We start from the raw sequence: 13,194 nt of genomic DNA on the forward strand, positions 1-13,194 counted from the left end.
CCCAGCAGGAAGAGAGTCTCTAACTATCCTCCAGGGCCCCCTCTACAATATAAGGAAAGCCTGACATTAGGCCCCAGTAAGAGTAGGAATTCCTTAGCAGCAGCCTTGGCTCTAGCTTCTGCCTTCTAGGCTGTCGTGACAAAAAGACTAGGGATAGTTGGCCATGCTGGAGAAAATGGTCATTCTGTTGTGAATGAAGCAGTTGCCTGGAACCACTGAAGCCCCTCCCCTGTGGTCCTTCCTTTGTAGGAGCTGTTGAGTAGAGCTGGCTTCCTTCTTCGCTTGGTTGGCATCCTGAGGAGCCATAGATCCACTGTCCCCATGCCCCACAACAAGGCTTTGGTGTTGTGTGGTATAGTAAGCCTTTTGGCGGCTTCAGTTTTTACCCTTAAAAAAATGGAGAAGGGATAACACAAGGAGACCCTCCCAGAGCTCCTACGGGATATTTAATTATCAATATGGCGGCTACACTAGTTTAGAAATAAATGAACTATCAGATAGCACCCTAAGGTATTAGCCCACCACACGGCGAACGCCGATTTCTCTGTGCTCTATGGGAACACGTGTAGACATTTGATTTGAGAACCAGGCTTCCCACTGACTTCCTTAGCAGGCTGGGATGTCAAATCTTTCTCACTTTTGGGGAGGATTAGGGTGTCTTCTGGGTTCGTATGAGTGTGTAGATGTTAAGTGGTAGTAAAAATAGCAACTGAAGCAAAAAAAAAAACATCCTTAGTGGGATCTCGAAACCGTTTAAAAAGAAACTATCGGAGGGGCCTAACAGTATCAGGTGTGTTTCATAGTTGCTGGGGAGCAGCAGCAAAGGGACATACATTCACGCTAGACTAAGAATGTCCCATCATCATTACTCCTGGATACCCACATCCTTAGGCTCCAGGTTAGGCCCCTTATAAAATGTTGTGTGGGCCAGGAATCCCACGAATTCCCAGAAGAACGGGAATTTGGGGAATTGTTTTTAATCCCGTTGGGGAGTCCAGTAACTCTGCACATGGATACCAGTCTTGTTTGGGCACAGGGAATTTCCCTGAAGAGCCACAAAGAGACTTGGGTTAACCAGAGAGGACAGCTCTTCAAGTACCCACTGTGGAGGAAGTAGAGGATTTCAGAAACTCGGGCTAATGAACCCGCCTCAGGAACGTCCTGAGGGGTAAAGATCCGCTGTGTCCATGGTGAAATGTGAGCGTGAGAGAACTGTAGGGACATACATATCCACCTGCGGCAAGCCTACCTGCCTATCCTCCAAACGCGGTGTCCCTTCACTCTGCCCCAAAGCTGAACCCTTTTGTATTACGCCTCCCAAATACGAAGTTGTCCCATAGCATGAGTTTTGGAGTCTGAGGTTTGAGTCCTCATCGGCTGCAAAGAGCTGTGTGGTCATGGCCAAGTCACTTAGCCCATCCAGGTCTCAGTCTCCCCGTGTGTAAAATGGGAGTAAGGAGGGCTCAATTGTTCTAAGGATTAAATGCAACCAAGCTGGCAAAGTTTAAGCTCAGTGCCCACGTGTTAGCTGTTTATGGTGTGCCTGCTGTAGGCCAGGCCTGCCGCTGGAGACGCAGGCATTATGCTCCCTGCACATGACCCATACCCCATCTCCGCTACACGCGCCCTCGCTCAGGCGCGTGTCCCACTATGGACGCGGATAGCGATCATCCTTTCTGGCGGCAGAAGTCCCGCCCCGTTTCCTTCCCCGGGCTTCTGTTGTCCAGGCCACCTTGGCGTTATCAAGGCTACCCGATCTTTACAGCCACCTCCCTCTGCACAGGCATCCAAATAGGAAATTCCGCTCTCAAGGAACCTTCTATCCATCCACCTGCCACCAACACGAACCTGCTGTCTTGTTCTCTGGCCTCTCTCCCTCTCAGTCCCCTTTTGCGCCCTCATTTTTCTGTCTAAAATAAAACGGACCGCTGCCCTTTTTATCGGTACTAAGTTTCAGGAGCAGAATATTTGTTAAACTGAGCAGAGCACAGCGCGCTGCCCCCGGGGCTGGGGCGGGCGCACTGGCCCTTATGTAAGGGCCTTCCCGGGGAAGAGCGAAGGCTCCGGGAAGGGAAGCACCGGCGGCGCGGCCCGGCCCGGCCTGGAGGACAGTCCCCAGGGGCGGGGAGTGGTGTGAGCCGCGGCGCCGCCAGCAAACTTTCCTCCTCTGAATTCTTGACCGAGAGCTTTGGAACCACATTCTGCCCAAATCTGTACACGCCGGAGCCAGGGAGCCGCCCGCCGCCGGGGGAGCGGAGTGGGGAAAGAGGGGTGGTGAGGGGAGCGGGGGGCAGGTGGGGGAGGGCGGAGGTGGAAAGTAGAGGAGCGGAGGGGAGGAGGAGGGAGAGGTGGGGCGGGAAGGAGGGGGAAGGGGCAGACGGGGGATGTGGGAGGGGAGAGAAAGTGGAGGTGGGGGCGGGAAGGAGGAGGTGGGAGAGGGGAAAGCGGGGGAAGGGGGGAAGGTGGGGCGGGCGGAGGTGGGGGCAGAAAGTGGGGAAGAGCAGGGAGGGCGAGCGCCGCGGGTGGGCACGCGGCCCCGGGAGCGGCGGGCGGGCGAAGCAAGTTCCTTAGTTTCTCCCAAGCTCGGGAACTGTTGGACGGGCGGGAGCGCCGGGCTACCTGGAAGGCGTCTCCGGGTTTCGCGAGCGCCAAGGAGCTTTCCTGCAGCCGCTAAATAAATAAATAACCACGGACGCTCGCCCCGCCCAGGCCCGCCCATCCCCGCCCCGGCCAGCCCCGGCCAGCCCCGGCCAGCCCTGGCCGGCTCGGCTCAGCCCAGCTCCCTGGCCGCGGCGGCGGCGGCGGTGGCTGCGGTGGCTGCGGTGGTGGCGGCGGCGGCGCAGGCAGGGCTGGGCGCTCGGGGAGCTCCGCGCGCGGGGCAGCTTCCCCGTGACCCGCGGCCGCGCAGCTCAGGGAACTCAGCTCCGTGAGGCTTCCGGGAGAGGGGAAAGGCTGTTCTCCTTTGATGCTCTTTGGTTTCACAGTGGAAAACTACAATTAAAAAAACATAGCCATGAAAATAAGTGAGATTAGAACCTGCCGGCTTCACTTCCTGGAGGCTTTTTGTTGTGTCTTGAAACTAGGATCTTTGCGGGCCATCCCTGTAAGTGCCTTTTTAATCCATTCACACGGATGCTTGTGCGTCTCTGCCGCGTTTAACATCGGTCAGCGGGTGACACTGCGTTAATTTGCTCTGGTGATGATTTCTGCTTTGCTAGTTTAGCACTGCCTCGCTTGATGACACGTAATAAATGCACACACGTTGCAAAACTTAGGACACAGGGAGAGGCACCTTTTTAACTCTGCCATAAAATAGATAAGAAAATCTCTTCTAAAGCAATGCCAATATTGGGAAAATGGTTTATTATTTAGACTGTGGAGATATTAAAAACAACAAAACCTAATTAATTATTCATAGCCATTCTACATAAAGTAACATGATAAAATCATTAAATAATAGCAATGACAAAAAATGTGTTGTTCTAAACTTACTGTTTTAGAATGTTTATCGTGTCATATATAGTAAATCGCATATCTAGTTTTTGTGCATGTGTGTCAGAGAGAGATAGGCAGACATGGATAACTTCTGCTCTGAAACACAGCAGGTTTAAGGCTTCAGTACAGAGAAGTTCCATGTGGAAAATCTCCAAATACAATTACAATAAAGGAGATACAATACAGAGTGTTATTAAACTGGAGTTTCTTCCCCCAGAGAGTTTACTCTAGTTTCCTTTAAAATAAACTAGGGCTGGGTGTGGTGGCTCAACGCCTATAATCCCAGCACTTTGGGAGGCTGAGGCAGGGGGATCATTTGGATCCAGGAGTTCAAGAGCAGCCTGGGCAACATAGCGAAACTCCGTCTCTAAAAAATTACAATATTAGCCGGGCGTGGTGGTGCACACCTGTAGTCCCAGCTATTAGGGAGGCTGAGACGGGAGGATGGCTTGAGCCTGGGAAGTGGAGGTTGCAGTGAGCCAAGATAGCACCACTGCACTCCAGCCAGACCTTGTCTCAAAAAAATAAAATAAACTGAAAGGCCAGGGAATCATACATTTAAAATTGGCCAGTGCTCACTCAAAAACCAGAATTAGGCATCCTTACGGTGGGAAGGTGGGCAATAAAAAGACGCAATCCCAATTTACAAAAATTTGGCCTTCAGGCCACATCTGATACACTTGCATAAAATCAAAAGATGATGCAATGCATGTTTTCCTAAATTAAACCAGAAATAGTGGTAGGGATATACCTTCATGCCAGCAGATGCACAGACAGGTTCTGATGGAAACTGTTTTCACTAAACCATGTCCCAGTTACTTTATGTAGCTTAACGAGCTGGGATTTGTATGTTCCCAACTAGAGGGTGCATGCTGGAGCTCCATGGGCCTGAACTTGTCTTCCAGACCTGTTTGTTTGGCCTGCAGGGTGTAGTTTAAACTTTTGAATTAGTTATGGATATTTTGAAATTGTTATGGTTCACATGGAAAGCTGGACTTTAGGCTTCTCTGAAACATGAGAAGACCCGGCCACCCTGGGTGGGACTGTTGGTGGGAGCCAACAGCGGTGTTAGGTGTGAGGGTGACAGTCTGCACCTCTCCAGCTGTCTTCCCCCACCTCTGCCTTCACTCTGTTAAGGCACTTGTCCACTCTGCACATGTGAATTTTCTAAAAATTAGTCCTGGTTCAGACAAACCACTGCACCCAGTGCTTGGACGTCTTACTAGGATTATTAAAGTCATAGATGACTTTGACACTCTAGGATCTAGAATTATGTAATGTTAAAACCTCAAATCTCGATTTCTGGAGATTCATTTGGGCAGATTCAACCAAACAGAGGCTGAATGTACATTTCCTGAAGGCAGGCACAACATGATGTCCTGGTATCCTGGATTCTGCATTCCCCTAAGGTGCCGTGAGATGTAGGAGAGTGTGTGGTCTCTGAAATTAAGCTCAGGAATTTGGATCCCCAATAGTTACTTGCCATTCAGTGTAAAGCAAGTTATATACTATCTCTGAGCTTGTTTCCTCAAACACAGATAGTTATAATCAAACTACCTCTGTGGAGTATTGCATATTAAATTACTATATGTAAGTCTGCTCAAGAGTTTGCAGCAAATTTAAAATTAAATAAATAAATAAAATTACTATATGTGAAAGCATCTTGAACAGTACCTGGCCCACAGTGACCACCCAAAATAGTTGTTTCTCTTGCTCTTGGGATTTCAGTTTCTGGAGTGCAGTCAATCATAGCTCACTGCAGCGTCAACCTCCTGGGCTCAGTGATCTTCCTTCCCAGTCCCGCCTCCCGAGTAGCTAGGATTACAGGTGTATGCTACCATGCCCACCTAATTTTTAATTTTTTATTTGTAGATACCAGGTCTCACTATGTTGCCCAGGCTGGTCTTGAACTCCTGGCCTCAAGCAATCCTCCTACCTCAGCCTCCCAAAGTGCTAGGATTACAGGCATGAGCCACAGTGCCCAATTCTTGGATACCTGCTTTACATTACAGTGTCTGTTCTCTCCCTCAGGATTTTGATTCAAGAAGTCTCAATGGGGCCTGAGGGTTAACATTTTAACGTTTAATCCTGGGGGAGGAGTTCTCAGACCACACTCTGACAATGCCCATCCTGGATTGGCCACAGTTGTTCAATTAGATGAGTCAGAGAACAAAGAAATAGGCCCTGGCTGATTCCCTGGCTGGTCCTGGCCAGCATGCTGATCCTGCAGCTCCATTGGATGCACTGCTTGGCTCCCAATTGTCTACTTACCAGTTCATGCATATTTATTGAGCACCTACTAGAAACATAGTGAGGCAGGCACTTGAAGTAGTTCCTTTTCTCAGGGAGATTGGGAATGGAATACAAAGCCCAGGGCCTGGCATTGGGCTCCAGTCCCTCCCGTTCCTACCACTCACCATTCAATACCATCTCTAATGCCTTCTTCCCAAAGACAGTCACTCCTCCCCACCCAGCGCCATGCATTCTCATGCCATATTACTGAGTCTTGGATAACAGTTACTTTTGCATTACATGCAGACACTTAACATAGTACTGGTTAGGTGTTCCTCACATACTTGTGGGACTTAATTTCCTTGGACAAATCTGTCTTCTGAAACTTCAGCTTATGTTTATTCACTTATCAAATATTTATGGGCCGGGCAGGGTTTTCACGCCTGTAATCCCAGCACTTTGGGAGGCCAAGGCAGGCAGATCACCTGAGGTCAGGAGTTTGAGACCAGCCTGGCCAACATGGTGAAACCCGTCTCTGCTAAAAATAACAAAAATTAGCCGCGCGTGCCTGGAATCCCAGCTACTCCAGAGGCCAAAGCAGGAGAATCACTTGAACCTGGGAGGCGGATGTTGCAGCGAGCCAAGATTGCGCCATTGCACTCCAGCCTGGGTGATAAGAACAAAACTCTGTCAAAAAAAAAAAAAAAAAAAAAAAAGGGAAAGGGAAGGAAGGAAGGAAGGAAGGAAGGAAAGAAAGAAAAGAAAGGAAAGGAAAGGAAAGGAAAGGAAAGGAAAGAAAAGAAAGGAAAGGAAAGGAAAGGAAAGGGCCAGGCACAGTGGCTCACGCCTGTAATCCCAGCACTTTGGGAAGCCAAGGCTGGTGGGTCACCTGAGGTCAGGAGTTTGAGAACAGCGTGGCCAACATGGTGAAACCCCATATCTACTAAAAATACAAAAATTAGCCAGGCGTGGTGGTGGGCGCCTGTAATCCCAGCTACTCGGGAGGCTGAGGCAGGAGAATCATTTGAACCTGGGAGGCGGAGGTTGCAGTGAGCTGAGATCACGCCATTGAACTCTAGCTTGGGAGACAAGAGTGAAACTCCTCAAAAAAAAAAAAAAAAAAAAAAAGTATGGATGCGAGTCAGGGCTTACACAAAAGTGAGGGGTCGGGAGGGGGAATGTATGGAGCACCTTCTATAAGCCAGACACTGGCGCAGAAGCTGGGGATACAGCAATGGACAAAATTACAATCCCTGCCCATATGGAGCTTTTAGTTGGGGAAGACAGGTCATATAAACATACTATTTTGAATTCTTACTTATTCAATCATTTTCTGTACCCTGACATCTGCTGCAATCTTATTTGCTCTCTGAATCCTAACTTATTTTCCTGCCAGATGGACTTCTTTCCTAGTCCTGGTCTACACAGCCTGTGCTTAGGTGGTGATTTTATTATCTGTAGCTAGAGAGCTCTCTGCATATACTGTTACATTTTGATTCAAAATGTCTGTATTTCTTCCAGGCTTTGATCAAAATCAACCATTCCTTTCCAAAATTCAGAAGCTTCCACAACAAGGTAACTTTTAAAAATGCAACTTGTATATTCTTTTCTTACAGAATATTGCAGAGAAGGCTTATTGAAGCCAAGTGACTGCTGTCCCATTTTTTGTTGTTCTAATACTATTTTTCTTTTTAAGCTCCTTAGCTCTTATGGCAAATATAAAAATAACTCTGACTACTTTGCATTCATATTCCGTAACTTATTTTGAGCAATGCCATTAATAATTTATTGTAAAAGATAATCTTACCTTTAAATACGTGATTTTTAAATAAGTTTTGCTGCCTTCTTACTGAAGTTTTCGTGTCGTTCTGGGTATAATACTTGTTCTACAGAAATTCAAGTCCAATTTTATAATTAAAATGACAGGTTTCAAGATATTAAATATTCTACAAAGTGAGTTATATCTGAAAATTCAGGTAAACAAGTATAATTTACATTCGTACTCTAAAGTGATAACTTTTTGTGAAAATGCCCCAAAATATATTATTTCTATCCCTTTGCATGAGTATATTTGTATATTTGACCTCTATTCATTATCTTCTTTGGCTCTCAGTTGATACATTTTATCATTTCCCATGTCTGAATTACTTCCTGTTGAGAACATGAACTGGATTAATAGAAATTCCTCAGAAAAAAAAATTCAAACACCAAGGATCTCACTTTGTGCTGTGAAATGCAAGATGAGCAATCTGATCTGGATATAATATCAGTCTTCAGTCAGGCAGCAGGTGAATATGCAGGTAGAATTATAATGTGTAAGGCCGGGTGCGGTGGCTCACGTCCGTAATCTGAGCACTTTGGGAGACCAACGCAGGCGGATCACTTGAGGTCAGGAGTTCGAGACTAGCAAGGCCAACATGGTGAAACCTCGCCTCTGCTAAAAATACAAAAAAATGTTAGCTGGGCATGGTGGCACGTGCCTGTAATCCCAGCCACTTGGGAGGCCCAGGCAAGAGAATGGCTTGAACCCAGGAGGCGGAGGTCGCAGTGAGCCCAGATGGCGCCACTGCAATCCAGCCCCGGCAACAGAGCGAGACTCTGGCTCTAGAAAAAAAAAAAAAAGAATTATAATGTGTAGGATTGTGGATGATCACTCTAATCAACCAGTGGGCAAGTTGCTTTGCTCAGCGTAAGTTCAAACTGCCACATCAGAACGTTATTTGTGTATACATATGCAACCATTGAAAGTGGCCGTTACCACGATGCATTCTGGGAAAGGAGCAGCACCAAATCCAAGATGGCGGCCAGCAGGAGGCTGATGAAGGAGCTTGAAGAAATCCGCAAATGTGGAATGGAAAACTTCCGTAACATCCAGGTTGATGAAGCTAATTTATTGACTTGGCAAGGGCTTATTGTTCCTGACAACCCTCCGTATAATAAGGGGGCCTTCAGAATCGAAATCAACTTTCCAGCAGAGTACCCATTCAAACCACCGAGGATTACATTTAAAACAAAGATCTATCACCCGAACATCGACGAAAAGGGGCAGGTCTGTCTGCCAGTAATTAGTGCTGAAAACTGGAAGCCAGCAACCAAAACCGACCAAGTAATCCAGTCCCTCATAGCACTGGTGAATGACCCACAGCCCGAGCACCCGCTTCGGGCTGACCTAGCTGAAGAATACTCTAAAGACCGTAAAAAATTCTGTAAGAATGCTGAAGAGTTTACAAAGAAATATGGGGAAAAGCGACCTGTGGACTAAAATCTGCCACGATTGATTCCAGCAAGTGTGAGCAGAGACCGACCCCCTGTAGTACATTCAGACACCTCGCAAAGAAGGACTCTGTGGAAATCGACGTGCCACCGCCTGGCGTTCGCTTGCAGCAGTTACTGACTTTCTACAGTTTTCTTAATTAAAAGTGGTCTAGGTAACCTGTAAAGAAAGGATTAAAAATTTAAGATGTTCTAAAAAAAAAAAAAAAAAGTGGCCATTAATAGACGGAACTATACATTGGACTAGTTGGTGTTTTAAAAGCATAAAATCTGGCTACCCTAACAGGATAAGAGTTCAGACAGCAGGATGTTGACACAGGGTCCTACCAGAACCCAGGGTTTACTTAGAGAACATAAAAGAAGAGAGATTGTATGCTCTATTCCTTGCTTTTTTTTTTTTTTTTTTTGGTGGATGTAGATAGGAAATGGGATGAGAGTGGCCACAGGAATTCGTATTGGTCGTGGGAAATCCATTTTTGTTTTAATTGATGTTTCCTGTTGAACTGACATTTAGATTGAAATACCTGCGAGCCAGGTTCCATGGCTCACACCTGTAATCCCATCACTTTGGGAAGCTGAGGTGGGTGGATCACCTGAGGTCAGGAGTTTGAGACCAGCCTGGCCAACGTGGTGAAACCCCATCTCTACTAAAAATAAAATAAATAAATAAATAAATAAAATTAGTCGGGTGTGGTGGCAGGCTCCTGTAATCCCAGCTACTCAGGAGGCTGAGGCAGGAGAATCATTTGAACCCTGGAGGCAGAGGCTGCAGTGAGCCCAGATTGCGCCATTGCACTCCAGCCTGGGCAACAAGAGCAAAACTCTGTCCCCCCACCCAATCCCAAAAAAACTGACTGAAATACCTGGAAGGCACACCATAATTGGGGTGTCTTTAGGCTGAAATGGAGACAACAGAAAGTGAGGTGGCTTGGAGGGACTCAGATGGCACTGGTAAAGGAAATGAAACAAATGCAAATTTCACAGACAAAAAAGTAGCTTTGCCACCTCTCATTTTGGCTGGGCTGCTCTGAAGTGCTGCATCTTTTATCGTGTCTAGGCTCTCATCCTTAATGACATTTTCATATTCTCCATCCCCATCCCCCACCGCCTCTCCAGTAAGGCCTTTTTGACAAGCTGCACTTCCCTGCTTTAGTAATTGGTGATAAGATTTGTTCTGTAGAACATATACATAGAGGATTGTTCACTCTCCTCCTTTTATGAAATAATTTTTAGAAATTGAGCTGTTAAAGGTTGTGTTTGAACACATTTTTTTGGAACAAGAACTTTAATTAAAGGATCAAAAAACCCAAGCTCTTGCTTTTGAATAACTGAAGCCAGTGTCTACAATTTCTCATATCTCAAATCTGTAGAAACTAGTTGTGTGATTCCAGCGGTGCATGGGACCCCTTGGGTGTCTGAAGAGAAGGGTGTGGGAGGGAGAGCCGCACCTCTGCAGTCTTGCTCTGCTGGTGTAGTAGGCAGCTGTCCACCCCCACCCCACCCTGCACTTCAGGCTCTGGAGTTAGCAGATGAAGCATTTTCTAAATTATATTTTAAGTATATGTTTTAAACTTGTCAAAAAGATAAATCAATCTATAGAAACTATTATCAATCTAGCTTCTTTTACCTTCAACTTGTAAAGAAAGTTTGCCTTCTTGAGTTCTTTTTGTCATGTGCAGTAGGAGTGGCTCGTGTGAATATCATCAGTGAAGGGAAACCCACACATCTTGGTGAGCAATGAGAAATCACCATGTTAAAATTCCAGGGATTTTCTTCTCTGGTCATTGTCATAGCCGGTGTCTTCATGGAAGACATATTTTCATTTCATTACCATATTTGATGCCCAAGTATTTAATAATCGTTTATGACTATTAAACTTCTGGGGATCTTAGAATTTAACTGGCTCTAGAAAGTGGCAGAGAAACCTACACATGATTCCATGTCCTAATCCATAAGACATGAGTGATACAAGCTGAGGAGGGAAGGTGAGTCACTCCTCCTGTTAGTCTGGGGGAATGTGTATGAGTCATTTTGTGCTTCTTTTTTTCTTTTCTTTTCTTTTATTTTATTTTTAGCATTTTTAATAAAGTACCAGACAAAGAGTTGTCTGGTTTTTGTTTTGGAGAGTGAGGGCTACTGGTGAGGGTAAATTTCTGAACTACCCGGGAGAATGTAGTCAGGAACCTCCCAGCAGGATCAGAGAGGAGCCATCAGCTGGAGGGAGAGGGGAAAGGATCAGGTAAGGTAAGGGAACTAGGATTGCTTAACATGCAAGGGGTAAAGTAGAACCAAAGAGAATTTTTGTGCCCCAACAGGAGCAGGGAAATCTGAGAAGATGCCAACCAACTTCTAAGATTATTTTATTGATTCAGAGAAAAATGCAAATTTCAACCACAGCTAAACAATAAAAAGGGAAACTTTTCATTTGGAACCAATAGTTATCATGAGTTGATTAAAAACATGAGCTGGCCTAAAGGTGATATCCTAAACTTCTGGAGTGTGGCAAGTGATTGTTAAATTGCCTTAATTCTCTACCTAACATTTTTCTACAATGCAAGCATCTAAGAAAAGACTGAAAAAGTGGTAACCCAGATATTTGAAGTCTGCTTTCACCCAAATATGAGAACATTTTTAAATGTCAGGTGGGCAATGGTGTTGGTCTTGCTCCTCCAGGGCATTCGTCTTGCAGGGACACTGTTGGGGTGCAGGTGGGGTGGTCATGAGGACACAGACCTGCTCTATGAAATCAATTTCCAAAGCTTGAGCTCACTTCCAAAAACGCTTCTCAAGCATGATGATAACCAACTATAGATTTATCCTGATGGAATAATCTTTCTACAAGCTTTTATGTTCACTGTGTTGGCTTGTGGTAGCTAGTGAAAACTGGGTGATTTCCTCCCCTAATCTAGAGGCTGACCATTTAGAAACACAGCAGAAGAGGTTTCCAAAATGAATAAATATCTCTTGCTGTTTGAAAAGTGAACCTTCTAACAGATGAAGAAGCTGCCCAGGCAGGTATTCTGAGTCACTGTGTGATTCTGGACATGCCATTCGATCTTTCTCCCGGCTTCAGTGAAGTTAATGTTTTTCCTCCCACTGACTCGTGATGGTGCCTTGGGGACACAAGAAATGAATGTTAGAAAGTCCAGAGCAAATTTCTAAAATGCCACAGGAAGAATCAGGTAAAAAACACTCTTTTGTGAAATGTAGCTGCTGTGTAAAAGGCACATGGCACACAGCCTTCCTGGCTCAGGGACAAAAATATTCATCTTTCTATAATTCAGAACCAAAAGCGGAACAATACCATGGAAGGTTTTAGGAAGGGAAGCAGAGTGTCCTTTTTACACCAATGAGGTGAGTCATGTTCTTTTCTGATGTCTCTGGGAAAGATGTGATCAACATAAGATGTTTTATTGCCGATGCCTAGGTAAAGCAATCTCAGTATTCATGTCTCAGAAACGTGTCTTCAGATTCAGTTTCACCTCTCTGAAAATGAGCTCTCCTATGGGAAGGTTTGGTTACTAGTATAATTACAGGCTTCTGAGGGTGCTCTGGCTGTGTCTTTTGTCCATTCCCAACTGTTGCTCCTTCTTTAAAATATACATATGTTACACTTCTGCCTGATCTCTTGACAGTGCTGACGACAATGCCTTTTCCTACTGGTGGGCCACATGCATCAAACAGTTTCACAACATATGGTTGTCAGAAGGGCCATCTATGAAGCAGCATATATACCAGCACTTAATGTTAGCATCTCTCACCACTTAGTGAACGAATTTAGTCACAAGTCAGGCTGGGATTCTAATTTTTTAATTATGTATTTACTTACTTTACAGACAGGGTCTCTGTTGCACAGGCTGGAGTGCAGTGCAGTGGCACGATCATAGCTCACTGTAACCTTGAGCTCCTGGGTTCAAACGATCCTTCTGCCTCAGCCTCCAGAGCAGCTGGAACTACAGGCACGTGCCACCATGCCGGCTAATTTATTTTAAACATTTTTTGTAGAGACAGGGTCTCACTATATTGTCCAGGCTGGTCTCGAACTTCCGGCCTCAAGTGATCATCCTGCCTCAGCCTCCCAAAGCACTAGGATTACAGATGTGAGCCACTGTGCCCACCCCAGGCTGGGATTCTAAAGATAGGCAGGCAAGGGCTTTTGTTAGAAGGAAATTGTCTAAAATTTCAGCAAGCAAA

At 45.7% G+C, this 13,194-nt stretch overlaps 2 protein-coding genes across 2 annotated transcripts in view; both read left to right on the forward strand.

Moving 5' to 3' along the window:
* The window catches only part of ALOX5AP (arachidonate 5-lipoxygenase activating protein), a 734,005-nt gene that overhangs the window by 405,434 nt on the left and 315,377 nt on the right, over positions 1-13,194 (forward strand). The window lies entirely within an intron of this gene.
* LOC126940766 (ubiquitin-conjugating enzyme E2 L5) lies at positions 8,458-10,325 on the forward strand. The gene has a single exon (XM_050766955.1). The coding sequence runs from the start codon at positions 8,525-8,527 to the stop codon at positions 8,987-8,989; it is 465 nt and encodes a 154-aa protein (XP_050622912.1). The 5' UTR covers positions 8,458-8,524; the 3' UTR covers positions 8,990-10,325.

This window comes from Macaca thibetana, chromosome 17, assembly GCF_024542745.1.
Source record: "Macaca thibetana thibetana isolate TM-01 chromosome 17, ASM2454274v1, whole genome shotgun sequence".
NCBI classification, from domain to species: domain Eukaryota; kingdom Metazoa; phylum Chordata; class Mammalia; order Primates; family Cercopithecidae; genus Macaca; species Macaca thibetana.

Excerpts from the sequence above, each read along its gene's own strand:
- LOC126940766 (XM_050766955.1), top strand. The coding sequence starts at position 8,525 with ATGGCGGCCAGCAGGAGGCTGATGAAGGAGCTTGAAGAAATCCGCAAA.